Source organism: Taudactylus pleione, unplaced genomic scaffold (assembly GCF_031769625.1).
Source record: "Taudactylus pleione unplaced genomic scaffold, aTauple2 ptg000373l, whole genome shotgun sequence".
Classification (NCBI taxonomy): domain Eukaryota; kingdom Metazoa; phylum Chordata; class Amphibia; order Anura; family Myobatrachidae; genus Taudactylus; species Taudactylus pleione.
In genome coordinates, this window is record NW_028284774.1 from 3,557,536 (window position 1) to 3,581,249 (window position 23,714).

General features: G+C 46.0%; 1 protein-coding gene across 2 annotated transcripts in view; it reads left to right on the forward strand.

The window, feature by feature from the left end:
- The window catches only part of BTBD8 (BTB domain containing 8), a 153,462-nt gene that overhangs the window by 21,150 nt on the left and 108,598 nt on the right, over positions 1-23,714 (forward strand). For both annotated transcript variants that reach the window (XM_088444894.1, XM_088444895.1), the window contains exons 4-7: positions 1,193-1,310; positions 7,263-7,352; positions 8,200-8,280; positions 23,539-23,635. In XM_088444894.1, coding sequence (XP_088301020.1) covers positions 1,193-1,310; positions 7,263-7,352; positions 8,200-8,280; positions 23,539-23,635 — 386 coding nt within the window. The remainder of the gene's footprint in view (positions 1-1,192; positions 1,311-7,262; positions 7,353-8,199; positions 8,281-23,538; positions 23,636-23,714) is intronic.

A 23,714-nucleotide genomic window follows, 5' to 3' on the forward strand; every position in this document is an offset into this window, starting at 1 on the left:
TGGTACATCCAATAATCAGCCCCCAATCATTGGGTACAGCACCCAGGTAGTCCCCATACCACTTAATTCGCAAGGGTAGAAGCTCCACAGGGAGATAAAGTTTTGCTGCAACCGAGCCTCTGAAGCAAAAGATTCCGCCGGGAACCAAATATTGACAGAGACACCCCACTGCCCTGGGTATGTAAGGGTCAGCTCTAGTATTATAGACTTATAAATTCCGTGTGAAGGCTCACACACCTATTTGCCACAACCACTTGTTATGAATTTTAAAGTCAGAAAAATTGTGAGAACATTGTTTTAGGTGCACATTTTTCTTTAACTGTATGGCTAAGATCCACTTGTCATTTTATTATTAAATGTGTCTTCTGTGCTATGACAAGATCTACATCTTGCAGTCTCCAGATCCGTTTGTGCCTTTAGCTAACCACTGTCCATGTTAAGGAAAACACAAAGATCTCTACTATTGTACCAGGCAATGCAGACATTTGCCAATTCCTTAAGGAGCACATCCACTAGGTGACTAGTGAAGGACTGAACGATAACAATGTCATTTATCGTTCAGTCGTTCATTAAACTGTGCAGTGCCTACACTGAACGATATATCGTTCAGTGTAGACACCCTCCCTCATCCCTGAACATGGTCAATATGTCATTATCGGCAGGTTGACCGGCATGTTCAGACGATGATTGCTGGAAACGACTAGTGGGAGCGCGCATCGCTGGTCATTTCCGACATTATAGTGCACGATTAATTAAAGATTTAACGATGTCGTTATCGTTCAATCGCTCATTAATATAGCCTAGTGGATGTGCACCTTTAGTGATGTGTTCACAGTGGAGTTTTTGTGCTTTGTGATCACTTTCTATCTGATTTAGGCCTATTTTGGATCTACTGACCCTCACTGGATGTTGAATTTCAATTGAGCCATTTTGAAAACAGTGATCAAATTATGACAAATGCATTTACAGTATATTGCGATTTTAACATGCTTCAGATGGCCAACAAAAGGCAATAATTTATGTTCATGGTCTATCTGGTATGTATTAAACTGCCCTGAATTTAACTGTACATTTTCTCTTTTTGATCTATGGACCCCTAACTATTCTCACAGGTGTTCAGCCTACAATCCACATTGGCAAACAGATGACCTTTTACTTTGTGATTTAGTATCTGTCTCTCTCTTTACTACAGACCTGTGTGACTGTGACCCACCATCTGACCTTGGTATGGACTTACTGTCTCTCTTCACAAGTTCTTGTTGTGCTGACGTAACTATCCAAATAGAAGACCAATGTTTTCATGTACATAGGTAATGGTGCTCAATTTTCTTTAGTATTTTTTAAATAGTAATGCTATTAGACAATCTGTATGTTTAGGTGATTGGGTTTCCAGTTAGACTGCTGATGTTTTGTGTCTTCCACATATCACTACCTGGAGACTATACAAATCGGTCATTCTACAGTATCAGATTGGAAATTAGACATACCACTACAGCCATTGATCCAAAGGTTGAATTGAAAAAAAGATAATGGGGGAGAGGAGGATGTCATTAAGGGGGGAAGATTTTACTGACTTCCATGTAAAATAAACCTTGGATACCACTTCATTAAGTAGCTGTCAGTCCTTCACATTCCGTACTGTGCACATGTGGGTGGCCAGATTGGAAGAGTTCTGACCGTGCGATCCTAGGGTCGTCTCAACAGCAGGTCCGTAAACCAATCTGCATTTCTTCTTCAGGGAGCATAGGGATCCACAGGGATACCATGGGGAAATGTGGTTGGAGTGATACAGGCACCAAACAGTTAAACTTTCAGCTCCCAGGATGCCGGGTCCTCCTCCACATATACCCCGACCACAGGCATTCAGTTTTTCGTTTGGTGTGGCAGAATCAGACACACCTTTATAACAGGAGGGCTTTTATTTTATGTTTTATTTAATTTATTTTTACTTCAGAGCAAGCGATGCCAGGCGTCCTAATGGACGCCTGTGCTGCAGCTCTATCTACCCTCGCCGGTGCTGCAACACCAGTTACCGGACTGATGATTTTGGCGGACACCAGCGGAGCTTGGCTAGTGGCGATGCTGGGACCCGTGGCAGTCCTTACCTCCCGCGGTTGGAGACCTGCTAGAGGTTGCTGTAGTGGGAGTGACCACATCGGTCACTCCCCCACTAGACCACCGGGGCAAGTGAGTCTGGCGCCGGAGACAGTGGTAGTGGCCATGTCAAAGCCAGCGCACCGGGGGGCTTAATACAGCATAGGGGAAATAGGCTCTCCCGGCAGCCCCTCCCCCAGCCCAGACGCCAATCCAGCTGAGTCAAGACAATCGCGACCATCGGGCTTGCGACGAGACCCTTGTGGCAGGGTGTCGTGGCCGCAAGCCCCAGAGAGCTTTTGGCTCAAACTGAGCTGAAAGCTCCTGCTGACATCAATTGTGATGTCAGTGGGGCCGCCCCCAAACGGTAGGCGTTCCCATGGGAACGCCTCCATCTGGGCAGCCACCCCCACGACCCACCCACCATCGACAGCATGCCCCCTTTGGTGCGAGACCCAGAGCGACGGATTGCCTGTCGCTATCCGGGTCTCGCGCATGCGCTCTCTGTAGATTGATAACTTTATGGCTGCTTACTAGGCTTGTGGGATGTTGCAAATGCTGCTGAGTTCTGGCCGCTTGTTGACCCCTGGGCCAGGAAGGGTAAGCACTCAGGGCTCAACAAGCGGCCAGAACTCAGCAGCATTTGCAACATCCCACAAGACGGGTAAGCAGCCATAAAGTTAGAAGGACTACATTTGGACATATATTGAATATACTGGGACTAATCTGCAGCTTCAATGTAAAGTTAGCAAAACACCAGAAGATAAAGAATAGGCTGTATTTACCGTAGCGTACTACCAACTTGCATATGCTATAGCTAGTATCCCATTTTACTACTCGTGCACTTAATGAAATCCCTGGGTACCCTACAATCCCACGGCCATAGGAAGTGTGTAGTGTTTTGGGGTGTACTGACAAAAGAATCAGGGAATGCACAGTTACCACCATACCCTGATGGATCATGCTGCAGACAGGGTGAGCAGCATAGGCTAGGGGAGGCGTAGACCTCAATGGCAGTTCAGCAAAATGGGACATTATCTGTTTACGGTGTAGACTCATTACCATGCATCATCCCTTATGCACAGGGAACCAGTTTGGAAGTCTAATGTCAGACTACATAACAAGCCCCAGGAAGGTCAGACACATAGAACGCTGAAATCTTCTGTTATAAGGGCCACTGATCTAAAGTTCTCCCTGCACTTATCTCAGCCAGACTGCAGTGTCTCACTCCCAGGTGGAGCTAATTATTTCACTTGTGATTCTGTGACGAGATCTGGAAAACATGTACTGTTAGCGCTCCCTGAGGAATGAGTTTGGGAAACAACGGTCTAGGAAATGATAGTCATGATCCCTTAGCAAACGCACAATGCAGATGGGTAGATGACTCCCGAAGCTCCAAATGATGGTAGAAGTCCCCACACCTTTCGTAGAATATAGTAGCCTTCCAACTAAATTAACACTGGACTGTTCAATGGATGGAACATCTGAGTCTATCCCTTAACTACTCATCAATCCATGGACTATGGTAATATTAATTCCCCCATGTTTAAATATTGTTATACATGATTATTTATATACTCCTATGATTGAGACATTTGATATGAAATTGTGTTTTAATTTTACTTGTGTAATATTCATTATTTGTTTTTACACAGATCTGTACTCTATATTCCTTTACTACTTTTGATGTGATTGTGTGATGTATTCATTTTTGCATTATATTTAGGGGGCGATTCAGTTGTTTTGTGCGCCCATACCTCCCGGTATTTGGCTGGGCACCTTAACTGCAGTGCGCCGGACACTTAGCATGTGAGAAATCACTTTTGCGCAGCTAATCCCGTGCATTTGGGTACGAGAATGTGGCCTTTGTTACCAGCGCAGGGCTGGCAGCGCAAACAATTGAATGGCTCCTGTCACTTTAGAATGGAGCTATGGGAGGTATACTCATGTTGTAGTGTGTTTGGAGGGAAGCTTGCATGTCATATTATGTTTTTTATTTATCTAATTTTAATAGACTTTCAATACCTAATATTTATTATATTATATATTGCAGTATAAGTGAACAGCTTTTTCTATTTCGTTTAATGTGTCGGCAGTCTTCTATTTGTGCCCACTTGTTTCACTTTGTTTCTCATAGAGTTAAATTCTAAGATCTTAAAATGACCTAATACTGAATTACTACTTATATTGTGTAGCAATGCTTTCTTTTCTAATTTAGGTAATGCAGCTATTTTTAATTTGTCTGATATTACAGTTCATCTCAGCCAGGGAAGCAAAGAACTTAAGATCTCTATACACAGATGTGTCCTCATACATCTAGCCTCCTCAATACGCCACGCAGCACAACTTACCTGGTGTGAGTGAGCTGTCTTAAGTCGCAATGTGAGGCGGTTAGGACTCCCCAGCAGACTGTGCTCATTAATTTGATATGAGACACTTGTATATCTATGTGCACCGGAGTCTGTATATGAAACGCAATGGAACTTACAATGTGGCTGCCGCACCTTTTTACATTCTAACACTTCGCATACAGATTCAGAGACTAAGTCGCACACAGATATACAAGTGTTACATATTAAATGAATCAGCACAGTCTGCTGGTGCGTCCTAGTCACATCGTGTTGCGACTTAGACCCATTTTCGGCAAAAAAAAAAGCGCTTGGTGCTAGCAGAATCTCACAGGACCTGGCGCGCAGAGAGTGGCTTTTTAGCGCGACCGCAGCAAAGATGTATAAAGACACAGCTGTAATTAATAATTTGATCCTATTTTTCTGAAAGTGCGCCTGTTGCTCTCACATAATTGTGGCTGATTTGTGAGCTGTAACAATATACAAGAGCATGAGTAGACTAAAGATGAGTGACATCACTGAGGCATGTCCTGCTCACAATGGAATTTATGGGCTGCATGCTCTTGTATATCGTCTAAACTCTGTCATCTAGTAGATGGCCAGTCCACTGTCAACATTTGGCCAAATACACTCTTTCTGATATTCCATCATGCAGCACATGTTGGGACTCGTCACTTTTTACCTGAACATGGGAGTGACATTTGAATACATCTCATCAGGAGTACTCAATCCATTCCTGTTCTCTTGAGTATTCTCCCCTGAAATGGACTGGAAAGTCTGTCCTCTACAAGCACTACATGGCTCTTCTCTTTAGGTACAAGAGGGCTTCTGGGGGAGAGCCTCCTTTCCTACAGTATGTTACTTGAGGGGACAGTTTTTATCCTGTTTTAAGTAAAATTCTAAATAGGCCCGTATTCAATTTGAGCCGAGCCACGATACTTTTTCGCGGCCCGGACTTTCCGCCTACTTCGCCTGTTCTGCAGACGGAAAAGTATCGCGGCCCTCCCTGCTTTACCCCGTATTCAATATGGAAGTACGCGAAAACGGGCCCCGGCGAAACTTAAACAGGCGGAAAGTACTGTCATTTTTGGGGAAATCAGCCTGACACCCCCCAAAAGATGCTCTGACATGGGGGTTACCTATGGTACCCCCGATTTGGCTTGCTGAAGGTATTTGGTGTTTTTAAACGGGCTCAATAGCTGTTAAATAGCGTTTTTCTGTACGTGAAGCAGAATAGTATTTAGGAGCTTTTTATCCAGAAAATAACTTATCCCAGCAAATTTGGGGTACTTGAAAATGGGGGTCAGCATATTTAAAAGTGAAGTTGAAAAATTGTGAAAAATCCACCTGTCGCAAGCACCTGCAATCAAAAAAACACTTGGGGCATACTTGGGGACCCCTTCCCCCCACAGTCAAGTTCGCTAGTTTTTAAGTTTGTACCCCAACATATTTTTTTTTTTGCCCCCTTTTTCAAAGTCATTTTTTGGGGTGTCCTTAAGAATTTTTTTTTTATTTTTTTTGACACTGTTTACCTTTGGGGGACTGTCTGAAGGCTGCACAGGGGTTCCTGCAACGTTGCACCCCAAAACCCCAATTCTGCACTTTTTTCCGCCTCCCATTCATAGGCAAACTTTTTGCCTATTACATTGCATTGACTTTTCCGCCTAGGCGGAAAGTCTTCCAAATTGAATACGGGGTAAAAGTCAAACAGGCGAAAATGACGTCATCGGAGAAAAGTTTCCGCCAAAAACACATGGAAACTGACATTTCGCCTCAAATTGAATACAGCCCTTTGTGTGGAGATGTATCAAGTTGTGGAGAAGTTGCCCAAAGCAACCAATCATCTTCTTGTACCCCTTTCAGACATACAACCCGGGAAATTTCCTTCTCAGACCCGGGAATTTCTCCTGTGCAAATTCCCGGGTATTTGGTCGAGGCCCCCCTTTCACACTACAGTGTCTACCCGGGAAATTCCCAGGTAGACCCCTTTCAGACAAGAGCAGGGTTTTTCTGCTTACCTGCCTCTTCTCTGCCGTCTGCTCCTCCTAGCCTATCCCCTCTCTGGCTGATGATGATGTCATCATTCAGCAGTCAAAAGCCGGCCAATCGAAATGCAGTTTTTTTTTTTTTTTTTTTTAATTATAATTTTTTTAACATTTATTTTAATTCCCTGGTGGTCCAGTGGGAGTGCGGGCGGCCCGCAGCGGCACAGCCAGCCGGTGCTGGGGGTGGTGAGCAGCAGCGCTGAGTAGTAAATTCCCGGGTAGCGCCATTCAGACAGAAGCAGGGTAATTTTCCGGGACTTAAGTCCCGGGAAAAACCCTGGTCGATTGCAGGGGCGGCTACCCGGGAACGTGTTCCCGGGTAGGTACCTTTCACACAGACATGAGACCCGGGAATCTTGGCCGAGGCAGGCCAAAATCCCGGGAATCTCAGTATGTCTTAAAGGGGTATAACTGTCATTTCATATTCTGTGCCAGATAAATGACAGTTAAAAGCTGTTTGTTTCTTTGTGTAACTTTTCTACTTTCTCTCTCCAAAGGCTTGATACATCTCTCCTTTTGTAGAAAATGTACATGTTCCACTTAATATTTATTAGCTTATGTTCAAAATGAAGTATCTATTTCTTTAATGATATGCCCACGTTTTGGAGAATATCATCTGTTATGACAACAACATTGGGATTTTAATTACCTCCCATTCACTTAGGCTTTGTGTAAATGTTGTGATGGCACAAAAATGAGTGGCATCCTAACTAGATATTGCTCCTAAAGGAAATCAACCATTCATACAGCGTTTATGTGCTTTCAATGTTCCCAGGGCTATCCTGTGTGCCAGATCTAGTTACTTTGCTGCTATGCTGAGTGGGTGTTGGGCTGAGACCTCTCGGGAGCTAATCCAGATTCAAGGGTAAGTGCACTTTTCTAAAGACTGAAACTACAATACTACAGTACAGAAAAGTCTTATACAGGTTTGGAAGGTGTTATTTTATTAGTGTAGCTCTTATTTGATACTTTATGAAAAAATATGGTAAAAGGGTAATTCCACTTTCAACAAGTGACTTCCATTAAATACATTAGTCCCATGTATATTTGCATATAACCTGATAACTTTGGTTTACAAAATTGAGTGGCAATATTCTGTGGTTTACTGCGATTAGAAAACCTTGAGTTGTAATTAATAATGTCCCCCTTACTGGAAATAACTATAGATTTTAAATAAGTATTCCCAGATTTCTGGGACCTGGATGAAACCACTCAACCCTCAGTTCCCAGCTTTTATATGGAAAAATAATACTTTGGTTACTTTCTAATATCCAAACAGTTTAGTGTAGAGAACACTGTCCCTTTTATTTTAGTAAGCTATCTCTGGCAATTAAGCATGATCATTTTAGATGTATCAGTGGATCTGTATAATGTCCCTGCTATCTGTTACTGCTAGATAATTTTCCACATTCCACAACCCCGCCTTCTGGTCATGTAAATAATTATTGGTTGCTATAAGTGTATGCTATTTGCACTAGATTACCAGATAAATATTACAGAAAAATGTAACACATACATTATTATTATTATTAGCCTTTATATGGTGCCACACATTTCTATAGCACCGTACAGAGTAATTCATATGTTGTTGTGTAAAGTTGTACTTTTAAACCAACTGACTGCTAAAATTTAATGTGTTTTTTTCCATTATATTTTCTATCAACGTGTAATTTCCCTGACATTGCCGGTGTTTAATACATTTTATTTTACAGTGTAAAACCAGCCGATATGAAAGTTGTCATGCATTTCATTTATGGAGGTATAATGGACCTTCCAAAAAGCACTGACGCTGGGTAAGTTATTTTTAAATCATTTTGTTCATACAGGGTCTAATACCACAAATGGGGGCATTAATGAAATCTGGAGCAAAGGGAAGTGTGTAAATCCATGGCAAACTGTCAGATTTTAACTGTTAGTGGAGTCAAGTTTAGAAAATGAAAAGGAATGTGATTTGTTGGTTTGGGCTGTCGCAATTGTTTTTTATCCCTACATTGGTTATTTAATGTTACCCCAGAATATACTGCTGCACTGTATAATAAGTGGGAACATACAGGGCCTGTGTGTGTGTTTTTACATGGACAGATAGACAAGTGTGTGTGCAAACATTAGCTTAAAAAATAAATAAAAAAATTGCAATATATATTTATTTTACAGGATTGGTCTACCAAACGGTATGTCTAGTTATTAGTGGTTAAGAAAACAAGAGAAAATGAATAGACTTTAATATTTTTTTACTTTTTAAAGGTGTAGGTTTCTGTAATTGGGTTTTCTTTGTAGGTCAAAGATGATTTATTTTATCCTGGTGGATAACTCTGCTACCTTACTAGTGCGCACTCAATATAGTTTTCAGCTAAATATTAAACACTAGCTGGGATACCCACCGCTGCCCTGGTTGGGTATCCCAGCTATCTCAGATTTACTTCAAGAATGGACCTTGAAGTAAATCTGTAAATCACTGCATATTTGTTTATATAGTGAAATGCAGCATTTTTAAAGTATTGCCATGGTTTTTATTTAAAGCTGGGTACACGCCTAATAGATATATCTGCAGATTGACTGACTGATCTGTAGATATATCTGCAGATGATGGTTGTTCATACACACCGATCAACCATCATTTATCATATGGCCGGGGTTTGTGTCGCGCCCCCTCCCCGAGGCCTCTGCTTCGAGTGTACGGGTGGTCGGCTGATACACGCTGGTACACACTGGCCTACAAACACACGATAAATTGGCCAATTTAAATGATCGGCAGATATATCTGCCAGTGTGTACCCAGCGTAAGAATAGCAGTACTTGCGTAATTAGCAGATTGTCGAATTTGTGTTGCTACTGGAGACTTCATGGCTCTCGAGGCTGCAGTTTGTAAAGCATTGGCTAACTGGTGAGTTTGTTTTGCAGCTGGGGACTCAAAGGCCCTGGATGTAGCAGTTTGTGCAGCCCTGACTGACATGTTTGTCTCGCAGCTGGGGACTCTATGGCCCTGGATACTGCATGTATAGCAGCATCAGCAGATTGGCGAACTAGCTTTACATTGAGTGATTCTCTCGATTGGCTGCTTGTCTCTCTTGTTGAGCTGCCAAGCGTGCTTGTACTTCCTCTAAGGTCTCCTCACATCTTGCCTCTTTTACTTTTAGCAGCTGTGGCGCTGTGACTCAGACTGGATCGTTTTTTTGTTGGCATGGCTATTCTGAAACTTAATCTTTGGTTGTGCTGTAACAGTGAATGGTCTTGATAAGGACCACACTTTTGAAGGCTGAGATGTGATAAGAACTAAACTTAGTTTGAATGCGGAATACTAAATGTGGAAAGCTTTGACAAAGAACACAGAAGTCATTCACACCTGAATAACAATGCCATTTAGGAGTAAATGACCGTGCACGCAGACATATTCCCTTGCTGCCCCCCCTCTCCCCCTCCGGTGCATATCAGCCTGTGCCTTCAGATTAGTGCAGTTTTAAGCACTGGAAGTCATCCTGAGCAAACTAGATTATACCAACATTTCAAATCAGAGACTCTAGCCTACTTGGTGGGCACCATGTAGACCTCCATGGCCCTGACGAACTTCAAGTATAGCCGAAAACCTAATTCTTGTTGAACTACACCACCAAGCCAAATTTGGTGGAGCTAGGTACAAATCTCTGGTCATGCATAAAGGCAAACCAACGCGCACACACACTTTCTCGTTTATTATATAGACTAGTGACCCGCCCCTGTTTTGCACAGGAGTAATTCCATCTCATAACAACCTGCATCTCACAGCAGCCTCCTGCTACTTACTCGTGCTCCCTGTATCTCAGAACAGCCTCCTGCTTCTCACTCCTGCCGTCTGTATTTCACCAGAGCATATTTCATCAGAGTCCCTTACATCTCACCACAGGCCCCTGCTTATCACTCCTGCTTTTTACCACAGCCCCCGGCCTCTGCAACTCACCACAAACCCCTGGTTCTCACTCCTGCCCCCTGCATCTCACCAGTGTCACCATAACCCCCCCTGCTGCTGCCCTGCAGCTGGTTGGCTCACGGCCACTGAGATGTGCTGGGAAGGGCAGGAGGATTACGGATGAGAGATTTGTATTGCAGCTGCCGTAAGCATTATCCAGCAGCATGTCCATGAGTACCCCTCCCAGCTGCCGAACATGGTGATGAACAATGTCCTCTTTGCACAATGTACCCTGTATTTCCTGGGCTTCCTGTTGAGATTCCTCGCTGTGCTGCCCCTGTCTGAGAACATCGCTGACTTCTATGGTAGGTGCCTCCGGTTTACCGAGGGCCTGTGCCTGAGCGGGAACATGACTCTGGAGAGGGAGCACTTCACAGTGGGGTCCGGAGTCCGCCTGCAAGTTCAGCATAGGGATGAACATCGGAATCCAATGGTTACTAACCATCAATGTTTTTTTTCTGATGGTAGTGTTTTTACCATTTATTGGAGGCAATCCAATGTTTGCTGCTATCGAATGGAAATCATATATATATACACACACACACACTTCGCAAAATATGCCCTAAGGTGCGTTTTTACGCACTACAGCAACCTGGGGACCCAGTTTTAAAAACTGATCGGGTCCCACAGGACGTGCTGTGTGTGCTGCAGTAGCCAGTCCCTGCATGGAGGCATCTCCCCGGCCAATCCCTGCATGGAGGTGTTTCCCTGGCCAATCACTGTGCTGAATAATTGAGTCCCTTACTCCCCTCTAGCTGCAGCTCTGCCCCAACTTCTCCCTGCCTTTACCCCCAGCTTTACCCCCAACCCCCTCTACTTCAACTGCTGCCTGCCCTCAACCCCCATAATATGTGACGGAACCCAGAAAAAGTGGTGTAAGACCAATGCATGGAGGATATAGATATGTATATATCTAGATATATATAGATAGCACGGCGGCACTCTGGTAAAAAGTCAACAAGACACAGGAATAAAGCTCCAACGTTTCGGTGCTCTTTAATGCTCCGTCCTCAAGGTACCTTAGTGCCGCCGTGCTGGATTTGTTTTTGGGCCGACTCAGATCGGACCTTTTGGAGGGCACCTTTTTTTGTGTACATGATTGTTGGGAGTGCCATCCTTGGAACATTTTTATATATATATATATATATATATATATAGGCAACCTTGCATTCAGGTAAGAAATTAGTGACTTTGTGACATAGTGTAGTGCCAAATTTCCCAGTTACATCATGTTACTGGGACAGACAATTTTTAGGGCCCCCCCCCCCCCCATCATCGGGTCCCTGGCAGTTACAGGTCAGTTGCTTGAGTCTGCCGCACCTATGTGTGGTTTCTCTGCAATGGGGGACCTTTGAAGAAATTGTTCCTCTCTGGGCAGATGGTGACTTCAGTCAGTATTCATGTAGGAGATCACATGGTCTTAGTGTTAACTCTAGGTCCAGCGGCAGGCAGGGTGCCGGACCTAGAGCAAGGGCACTTCTGCACGCGCCTTCGAAAATGGGGCATGGGCAATGAAAAGGGGGAGTGTCTTTGACGCGTCCCCTTTTCGTCACTTTTGGGGTCGTGCCCGGCACTTACGGACATGCCTGGCAACCCCCAAGCGCTGAATCCATTCACCGGCAATGACCGCTGTAAAGCAGTTTTACCCACCGGCGGGACACTGCGGCCTGCGGGTAGAGGACAGAACCCACAAGCTGTCTCAGCGGGGCATGGTGCTGGAGGGCAGGCTGCTTTCTGCCCTTCAGAAATAGGGCAGGGCGCGACACCTTAATGTCATTATCATATAGCAGAGGTTCAACCAGATTATACATAGTAACATAAGTTTTGGAGCAGGGAAAAATGTGAACTTCCCTGATCAAACAATTCTATATTATTAAACTGTATTTGCTAGTATGGTACCATTTGTATCTAATATTTCTTTAGAATAAAGGTACGTGTCCCCAAGACTCTTCTGTTTAATCCTGCCAGTTGTGGATAATCTCCAGCCAGTCCCCCCCCACCCAAGTTTTCTACAGCCCCCTGTGTCTCTCCAGCCCCCCTATGCAGCTCTACCTCTAACCCCCTTCTGTCTCGACATCCCCATACCCATTCTCTTTCCCGACCCCTGTGTCCCTCCAGCATCCACATTTACGTTTTTCTATGTCTTCTTGCTGCCAGCCGCGGCTCCTCTGGCCTATTTTTCAGCAGCGCGGTAATGTCACGCGTGCTGCGCCGCGATAATCAACAAAAACTTTATTGTACCGGCTGCTGCCAGTGCAATAAAGCAGCGGTTCCCCAGACTGATTCCATCCATACATGCCTGTTCCCTGGTGATCACTGCAGTGACGCAGGTAGTGTCTAGAGTGAGGTTTATCTGTAGGCTTCTCTAGAGTCCCCTAGAATCTAGGCGCATGGTACAGATCTGCCCCTAGTCTTGTTTACTATGGCTTGACTTAACGTACATATTGCGCTGTAGTTTTGCTTACTGTGGCTATGCGTGCTCCCACCTAACACGCAATTCAATTGGAAAACGCATATTCTCGCTGTCACGAGGTAATTCATGCTGGTAGTACCCGCAGTAAGTGTGGGGGAAATTGGCCTGTACCCCAAAAAGTGCAAACTAATATTGGATAACGGTATAGAAGCATGTTAGTGACCAAAAGCAAAGTATTTGGGGCTCTTAAAATGTGTCAAATGGCTTAGTGTTCCCGCAAGGCTGCTGGGGGGGGGTTTCGGCAGGGTGACTGTGCGTGCGCTCCTTAAAAGGGGGGTGTGGTCTGCCGGGGTGGTGGCATGCCTCCAATATGTTACAGTTGGTAGTGTGCCCAGCACTTACGGAGGTGCTGGGCTTTCCCTAAGCTCTCCTCTCATGGAGGTGACTGGTCACCACTAATTTTCACATCCGCGGGACAATTGGGCCCACAGGTTGGGAAAGCTCAGGGCATGCTGATTTAGCGGGGCGCCTCTAAAAGGGCAGGGCACATTTTGCCTTTTTAATAAGGGCAGGGCGCGGTACCCCGCAAAAACAAGCTAGCGGAAACACTATGGCTGTTTATATGCATTTTTAATAACCGTGAAAAAATTATAGAAAACGGGCATTTTTCTGCAAATTAAATGTTCTAGATAAGTTTGAGGTTCATAAAATGCATGCAAGTAGATTTTTGTGTCATTTTAAGCCACTTTCCATCCATACAGTACCTTTCCCATCTACACAGCACCCCCATATACCTGCTTAACATCTTTTTACCCATGATTCTGCATTTGTGCCAAATTTCACCCCAAAAATGACGTCATTACTGGCTATTATAAGCTAATTAAAAATATAAAGAAGTGCCTAATTAATCACTAGGGTTTTTTTCCAAGGTTTCTGAACCAAGTCCCACCATTTTTACCTTTTTAAAATTGGGATTTTCTACAACTTTTCACCTGCTCAGGAGCAGCGAAGAAAAAGCTGAGTTAAATCTTAGAGAGTTAAAGCGGGTTAATTGCGCGGCTAATTGAATAGTTAGCAAAAATTTCTAAGTCGCATTTAGCCATGTTAACCCACATAAATGGGTTATCGCCACTAATTGAATTTACCCCTTGGTTTGTAATATATATGAGTGAGATATAGCTAGTGTATGTATTGTACAGTACTGTACACAAGTCTTCAGAGTAAAGAAGAACAAGGAGTCCTGGAAATGATGATATGGGCCCCACAGAGCCCTGATGTCAACATCGAGTCTGTTTGGGATTACATGAAGAGATAAAAGGATTTGAGCAAGCCTACATCCACAGAAGATCTGTGGTTTGTTCTCCAAGATTTTGGGACAACCTCCCTGCTGAGTTCTTTCAAAAACTGTGTGCAAGTATACCTAGAAGAATTGAAGAATTTGAAGGCAAAGGGTGGTCACACCAAATATTGATTTTGATTTGGATTTCTCTTCTGTTCATTCACTTTGCATTTTGTTAATTGATTAAAATAAACCATTAACACTTCTATTTTTGAAAGCATTCTTACTCTGCAGCATTTTTTCCACACCTGCCTAAAACTTTTGCACAGTACTGTGTGTATATGTATGTATGTGTGTGTGTGTGTATGTATGTATATATATCAAGCAATGCGCAGGTAATAGAATGTTTTCAAATATAACACCAATCAATAGTATAAAACAATTTCTTTATAATAGATCAAATGTCCACAAACACAAGTTTCATTCATAATGTGCCAATTTTCTCTTTTGTGGCAGTTGGACCGATTCTGTTATAGTTGATAGTAGATTCCATATACTCCGAAATAAATTTCTAAAAAAGACCCACTCACCAGAAAAACACCCAAGAAAAATGTCCCAATGGCCCACTATTAGATGTGGTAAAAAAGTATATTTATTAAAATTATTTTGTCATCTGACATAAATTATTATACATAAAAATTTCTTACACAATTAGCTTTCCATTGGTTTTTACAGAGGAAATTGACAACTTATATCCTGCTGGTTTCCCTTTACTGGGTACATTTTCAAATAGGCAGGTGCTCTCAATTCTGGATCATTTACAACTCCAAATTCTGATGTGTATACCCCTGATGAATTCCCAGGGGACGAAACGCGTTGGAGTGTGATTTATTCATTGGTCAGGAGGGAGAACACCTGCCTATTTGAATATTTACCCAGGGAAACGGCAGGATATAAGTTGTCAGACAGGGTCTAAAATGAAAAGAAATGAACTGAAAACTTTAAAAAAAATGAACTGAAATAGAAATATACAAAAATGCAAAAACAAAAAGATGTAATGTGATTAATACTCATATGCGTCATCTGAAAAAAATTACACACAATGTCACTCATAGGAAATATAGTATATATAAAAGAATACAAGAATCAAAATATGAGTGATATGAAAAAGTGTGTGTGTGTGTGTATATGTATATATATATATATATATATATATATATATATATATGAGAAAGAGATATACATGCATACATCTGTGTGTGTGTGTATGTATGTATGTATGTGTATATATATATATATATGTATGTATGTATATGTCAGGTGCATAAATATTGGGACATTGACAGAATTTTCATATTTTGGCCTCTATTCTCTATTCACCACCACAATGGCTTTGAAATGACACAAACAAGATGTGCTTTAACTGCAGACTTTCAGATTTAATTTGAGGGTAATTACAGCCAAATCAGGTGAACGGTGTAGGAATTACAACGGTTTCTATATGTGCCCCCCACTTTTTAAGGGGCCAAAAGTAATGAGACAAACTAAACAATCCTATATCTAACTTTCACTTTTTAATACTTTGTTGTAAATCCTTTGCAGGCAATTACAGCCTGAAGTCTGGAACGCATAGACATCACCAGACGCTGGGTTTCATTCCTGGTGATGCTCTGCCAGGCCTCTACTGCAAATGTCTTCAGTTCCTGCTTGTTCTTGGGGCATTTTCCCTTCAGTTTTGTCTTCATCAAGTAAAATGCATGCTCAATCGGATTCAGGTCAGGGGATTGACTTGGCCATTGCATAACATTCCACTTTTTAGCCTTAAAAAACTCTTTGGTTGCTTTTGCAGTATGCTTCGGGTCATTGTCCATCTGCACTGTGAAGCGCCGTCCAATGAGTTCTGAAGCATTTGATTGAATATCAGCATATAATATTGCCCGAAACACTTCAGAATTAATTCTGCTGCTTTTGTCAGCAGTCACATCATCAATAAATACAAGGGCACCAGTTCCATTGGCAGCCATACATGCCCACGCCATGACACTACCACCACCATGCTTTGATGAGGTGGTATGTTTTGTATCATGAGCAGTTCCTTTCCTTCTCCATACTCTTCTCTTCCCATCACTCTGGTACAAGTTGATCTTTGTCTCATCTGTCCATAGGATGTTGTTCCAGAACTGTAATGGCTTTTCTACTTCAGGGTCCAATAGGGGGTCCACAGGGTTGACCTTGGGGTATAGCTGGATCTGGATCCACAGGCATCACGCAGTTAAAGCTTTGCTGCTCCCAGGATGCGCTTGGGTCTGTCCTCCTCTATACCCCGCCCCCGAGCCACAGCACCTCAGTTTTAGCTGGTGCCCGGCCGGAGTCGGGTCACCCTGGAGCAGTGGGGCTGCATAAGCAGCCCCTAAGCTTTATTTAAATTTTTTTTAAAGAAGATTTTATTATTTAATTTTTTTACTATCTTCAGAGCGGCAGCATAAGACTGTCCATCTGGACGTCCATGCTGCCGCTCCAACAAGCCCCGCTGGCGCTGCGACGCCGGTACTGATCCCGGGGATCGCAGCGGGACCCCGGAGTCAGTGCTAGCGTGGCTCCGGGACCTCCCACAGACTGCTGCCGGACTCAAGGGGCCAGGTAAGCCGTGTGCAGCGCTGTCAGCGCTGCGCGCGGGGGAAGTTATGTAGTCTTTATGCCGCCGGTCTCTGGGGACAGACCGGCGGCGCTAGTAGCGGTGGGCTCCCCCCTCTGTGGATTACCCCGCGTGACCGCTGGACCACCAGGGTGTAAGGCCGGCAGGGAACGGCGTCCCTGGGGTTCCATACTAGCAGGGGAGGCAGCCTTCCCTGCTTGAGCGGCTCCTCCCCTCAGCCCAGCGCGCCTTCTCTCATGCGTGCTGGCGTCGCTGGGCTGTGCTCTCTCGGCCACCCCTCCTCAGAGCTCTCCGGTGGCCATCTTCCCAGGCAGCAACGCAGAGCTCCCAGGCAGGCTTCCAGTGGACCGGTCCCCCTGCGTACCTCTCCCCTGATCAGGACAGTGTTCGCAGCGCTATAGCCCTCCCAGACACTGAATCTGGGAGGTTGATTGTAGCTGAAGGTGCAGTGAGTATATCTTCCTGCATGGTATGTGACTATTGCTAGTGTTGCTGTCTGTGCTTTTTCTACTTACTGTCAGCGTTTTACCTATCCCTTTCCTTCTCCTACGGCCCGCAGGTGCGTGGGGGAGGGGTGTTCTTTCTGTGTACCTCACTTATATAGATCTACGTATTTGTGAGTTCCGTCACATACAGCGGTGTGCTACTCAGTACCAGATTGTGGGCTGTTTGTGTTGCATACTTGGGAGTGCGTGGGTGTTATACACCTTACCTCGTTTCGGTGAGACACTTTTATTGCAAAAAAAGTTTGTGTCATGTCTGATGAGAATGAGCGCTCCGTGGCTCCTGTGTTGGTTTCCTGCCGACGCTGTTCGGCAGGAGTTGACGGGGCGGATTTGTCTCAGGACGGTCTGTGTGGGCGGTGCCAGTTGGTACCTGGACCTTCTAAACCCCCGGTGGCGCAGGATCCTCCGTGGGCGATGTTTACGCAAGTGCTGGCGTCGATCGCGGACCGACTTGCGGTCCCGACTGCGGCCCCTTCTAGGGCGTTGCCCCAGCCTACCATCCCCCGTTCCCCGGGTGTGACGCGTCTGGTAAGTCTCCTCGTGGGTCCTTATGCGGGTTTGCCGGTCTACGTGCAATCCCTCACGGTGCCGCAGCAGTCGGTGGTACCTTTTCAGGGCTATCCTCAGGCAGTACCCCCGCCTTGGGTGGACATCCTCTCCAGCTCTGTTCAGAGCCTGGGGGCTTCGTCATCGGCTTTTCAATCTATGTTGCACAGTGATTTGCCCCCTCGGGCGTCCAAGCGTTCCGTTCCGGCTTCACTGGCGGCTCAGTTCACGGACGTGTCTTCGGATGACGGGGAGATCCATGAAGACTCTGACTCGGATGCCGGGGCCCAGGAGGTGGAGGCTAAGTCTTCCATTAATGTGCCGGCATTGGTTAGGGCGGTGCGGGCCATCCTTCACATTGAGGAGGATGTGCCGGCCCCCAGGTCAAAGTACCCAAATTTTAAAAAGGCCAAAGTAGCTTCGACGGTTTTTCCCCTGTCCGATCAGTTGACGGATCATATGGCAGGGGCCTGGCAGTTGCCCAGCAAGAGGTTTGCGGTTGGCTTCGAACTATCCGTTTCCGGAGGCTCATTGCAGGAAGTGGGAAACTCCTCCCGCGGTGGATTCCCACGTTACCCGCTTAATTAAAAGCGCTACGCTGCCTTTGCCGTCAATCTCCTCCCTGAAAGATCCCACGGACAGGAAGGTGGAGACTTGTTTGAAGTCTGTCTACTCTCTCTCGGGGGCGGTGGCCCGTCCGTCCATGGCCATCTCTTGGGTGGCTAAGGCCATCGAGAGCTGGGCCAATGCTTTGGAGGATACCTTTCGGAAGATGCTCCGGAGATCCAGAGAGCGTTGATAGGTCAAATGAGGGATGCGGCTTCCTACATTGGGGAAGCATCGTTAGATGCAAGCCTGCTGACCTCTCGGGTGTCGGCTGCAGCTGTGTCGGCGCCTCGGTCCTTGTGGCTGAGGTCTTGGAGAGCTGACGCTGACTCCAAAAAGGGGCTGGAGGCCTTACCTTTTAATGGGGAGTTGCTTTTTGGTCCAGACTTGGACAAAATTGTGGACACTCTGGCTAAATCTAAATCAGCCTTCCTCCCTTCGGCTTCTGCACCTACCAAGGTTCGGAGCTCTGCTTTTCGGTCCTTTCGGGTTCAGGGCAAGGCCAAAGGTCAGTCCTTCCCGAGGCAGTCGACGACCAAGGCCGCTTCTAAGCCCAAGAAACAGGCCTGGAGTGCCAGACGCCCTTCTTCCAAGCCGGAAGATAAACCTTCTGCCTGATGGGACGGGCCTCCCTCTGGGGGACCCCAGAGTGGGAGGCCGACTTCTTCTATTTGCCCAGTGCTGGCACAATACCACCACGGATGCCTGGGTTCGAGAAGTGGTCTCCCAGGGGTACACCCTGTCTTTTCGGCACAGACCGCCCAACCAGTTTTTCTGCACGAGTCCTTCTCAGGATACGACCAAGCCATTACAGATTCAGGAAGCTATAGAGTCCTTGCTGACAGCAGGGGTCATTGTTCCCGTTCCTCAATTACAACGAGGGACGGGGTACTATTCTTCTCTGTTTCTGGTGCGGAAACCCAATGGTTCTCATCGCCCTATCCTCAACTTGAAGTCTCTGAACAAATTCCTCAGAGTTCCCAAGTTCAGGATGGAAACGTTACTTCCATCATTCTGGTGATGGAACCGGGGGATTACATGGTGCCTACCTCCATGTTCCGATAGCACCTTCGCACCAGCGGTATCTGAGGTTCGCTATCCTCCAACACCATTATCAGTTCCGGGCGCTACCCTTTGGTCTCTCCACGGCACCGAGGTTGTTCACGAAGATTATGGCGGTCATGGCCGCACATCTTCGGAACCAGAATGTACGGCTGCTGCCGTATCTGGACGACCTCCTGTTGCTGGCGAGCTCTCCGGAGGTACTGCTTCAACATCTCCACCTGACGATCGCTTGCCTGCAAGCGCACGGGTGGCTGATAAATTGGAAAAAGTCCTCCCTGATTCCATCTCAGCGGATGGTTCATTTGGGAGCCCTGCTGGATTCTCGTCAGCAAAGGATCTTCCTGACCCCGGAGAAAGTCTCCTCCCTGCAGCTGAGGATACACAGTTGCCTGAGCAGTTGCCGCCTGTCGGTCCATTCGGCTATGAGAGTTCTGGGGTCCATGGTGTCAACATTCGACATGGTGGAATTTGCCCAGTTCCATTCCCGGCCCCTGCAGGGGCTGATTCAATCGGAATGGAACGGGTTACCTCACCGGATCCGCTCTCAGTTGCTGGTGTTGTCCCCGGAGGTTCGGCAGTCTTTGGCTTGGTGGCTTCAAACAGCTCATCTGGTCGAGGGGCGCCCCTTTTGGATCCCGGACTGGGTCCTGCTCACGACGGATGCCAGTCTTCGGGGTTGGGGGGCAGTGACCGGCTCGTTGTCACTTCAGGGTCGTTGGTCTGCGGAAGAAGCTCTTCTTCCCATCAACATTCTGGAACTGCGGGCAGTATACCGGGCCCTGCAGTCATCCGGTCCCGCTCTTCACGGAAGGGCGGTTCAGGTGCAGTCCGACAACGCCACCACGGTGGCGTATATCAACCACCAAGGAGGAACTCGCAGTCGGGCAGCGATGTCGGAGGTGTCTCGCATCCTTGCTTGGGCGGAGTGTCACATTCCAGCGATCTCGGCAGTCTTCATTCCCGGAGTCCTCAATTGGGAGGCGGACTTCCTCAGCCGTCACGACGTGCATCCCGGGGAATGGTCGCTTCACCCAGAGGTGTTTCAGCTACTCGTGGACAGGTGAGGGCTGCCGGAGCTGGACGTGATGGCCTCCCGTCACAATCACAAGTTGCCCGTTTACGGGTCAAGGACAAGAGACGCAGGCACCAGTCTGGTAGACTCGCTGTCGGTGAAATGGACGTTTCACCTGGCGTATCTGTTTCCTCCGATATCCTTACTTCCTCGGGTTCTGCGGAAATTCAAGCAGGACGGCAGCACACTCGTGCTGGTAGCTCCGGCGTGGCCCAGACGTCCTTGGTACTCCGATCTGAGGTGTCTCTCCATCGACGCTCCGTACCTTCTTCCTCAGTGTCGGGACCTGTTGTCTCAAGGGCCCTGCCTTTACCCGGATCTGGGTCGGCTGTCTTTGACGGCGTGGCTCTTGATACAGCCGTCTTGAGGTGTCAGGGCTTCTCCAGTTCGGTTATTGGTACCATGCTCAGGGCACGCAAGCCTGCTTCAGCACGGATTTATCACAGGGTGTGGCACACTTACTTTGAGTGGTGTGAGTCCAGACATTATGATCCTCAGGTGTTCCGAGTTTCTAGGATCTTGGAAGTTCTTCAATCAGGATTGGACCTCGGCTTACGCCTTGCATCTCTGAAGGTTCATGTGTCCACCTTGTCCGTGTGGTTTCAACGGCGGATTGCAATACTGCCGGATGTTCACACCTTTTTCCAAGGTGTTCTCAGGATCCAGCCTCCCTTTGTGCCTCCTGTGGCCCCTTGGGACTTGGCGGTGGTTCTGCGGGTCCTGCAGGGTCCTCCGTTTGAGCCTCTTGAGTAGGTGGAGCTCAAGTGGCTGACGTTCAAGACCGTTTTTCTCCTGGCAATTGCTTCTGCCAGGAGGGTGTCAGAGTTGGGGGCACTTTCCTGTCGCCCCCCCTTTTCTGATTTTTCACCAGGACAGAGCGGTGCTCCGCACTCGTCCTGAGTTTTTGCCCAAAGTGGTTTCCAAGTTACACATTAATCAGGAGCTTGTCGTGCCATTTTTTCAGTCACCTGATCTTTCCGCTGGTGAGGCTTCCTTAGATGTTGTCCGGGCACTTAGAATCTACGTGGACCGGACTGCTTCGGTTAGGAAGTCGGATTCTTTGTTTGTCCTCTTCGGTTTTCACAAGAGGGGTTGGCCTGCCAACAAGCAGACGTTAGCCCGTTGGCTTCGTTCAGTTATTTGTGAGGCTTATGCACAGGAGGGTTTACCTGTGCCAGCCTCTGTTAAGGCTCATTCCACTCATTCTGTGGGTCCCTCTTGGGCTGCTAGACGTGGCGCCTCCGCTGTTCAGCTGTGTAAGGCGGCCACTTGGTCTTCCATTCAAACGTTTTTGAGGTTCTATGCGTTTGACACCTTCGCCTCTCAGGATGCATCCTTCGGGCGCCGGGTACTTCTTTCAGCACAGGAGCGTCCCCGCCCTTAGTTGAACTGCTTTGGGACATCCCCAAGGTCAACCCTGTGGACCCCCTATGGACCCTGAAGTAGAAAACAAGAGATATGGTAAGAACTTACCTTTGTTATCTCTGTTTCTACAAAGTCCATAGGGTCCACAGGGCACCCGCCCTGTCGCACCTGGCTTCATATGGGCTGTGTGGCTGGTCACCGGTTTTCCGTCTCCCATTTCTGTGAGTATGGTTTCTTGTGTGTTCCAGTCTTCCTTCTCTCTGTTTAATCTCCTCCTCCGGCCTTGGCTGCTTACCAACTGAGGTGCTGTGGCTCGGGGGCGGGGTATCGAGGAGGATGGACCCAAGTGCATCCTGGGAGCAGCAAAGCTTTAACTGCGTGGTGCCCGTGGATCCAGATCCAGCTATACCCCAAGGTCAACCCTGTGGACCCTATGGACTTCGTAGAAACAGAGATAACAAAGGTAAGTTCTTACCATATCTCTTGTTTTTTTAGATGTTGTTTGGCAAACTCTAATCTGGTCTTCCTGTTTTTGTGGCTCACCAATGGTTTACATCTTGTGGTGAACCCTCTATATTCACTCTTGTGAAGTCTTCTCTTGATTGTTGACTTTGAAACATATACACCTACCTCCTGGAGAGTGTTCTTGATTTGGCCAACTGTTGTGAAGGGGTTTTTCTTCACCAGGGAAATAATTCTTCTGTCAACCACCACAGTTGTTTTCCGTAGTCTTCTGGGTCTTTTGGTGTTGCTGAGCTCTCCGATGCGTTCTTTCTTTTTAAGAATGTTCCAAACAGTTGCTTTGGCCACACCTAATGTTGTTGCTATCTCTCTGATGGGTTTGTTTTGATTTTTCAGCCTAATGTTGACTTGCTTCACTGATAGTGACAGCTCTTTGGATCTCATATTGAGAGTCGACAGCAACTGATTCCAAATGCAAATGTCACACCTAGAATCAACTCCAGACCTTTTACCTGCTTATTTGATAATGAAATAACGAGGGAATAGCCCACACCTGTCCATGAAATAGCTTTTGAGTTGATAGTCCCATTACTTTTGGCCCCTTAAAAAGTGGGAGGCACATATAGAAACCGTTGTAATTCCTACGCCGTTCACCTGATTTTGATGTAATTACCCTCAAATTAAATCTGAAAGTCTGCAGTTAAAGCACATCTTGTTTCATTTCAAAGCCATTGTGGTGGTGAATAGAGGCCAAAATATGAAAATTCTGTCAATGTCCAAATATTTATGCACCTCACTGTGTATGTGTATATATATTTTATTCTACATTTCCTATCTTATGGAAAATGTTTTGGCCCAGGACATTGTCATTGTGTGTGTGGTTTTTTTTTTTGTGTGTAAAAAAAATAAAAATAAACAAGAATTGTCCTCTAAGGCATCTCCTCTGCCTTTCACACTTAGGTAAGTAAAAGTTTTCGAAACAAGAGACACTATATTGTCCTTCAATTTAAAATGCACCTGGCACACTACACATATTTAGTCTGTAAATAATATTTTAGTAATTAACACTTTTTATAGCTTTCTACAGTGAAAAAACTTATTAAATGTCAACAAACTATGATTTGTATTTCTATTGCAGTCAGGTTCTTTCTATTGCTGACATGTATGGATTGGAAGGTCTGAGGGAAGTTGCTGTATATGTCCTAAAGAGAGACTACTGCAAGTTCTTTCTTAAGGTACTTGTGCAATAATTTGAATTGTCTGGTGTGCTCTATCCAGATACAATGTATTGGATTTGTATGTTAATTGACGATT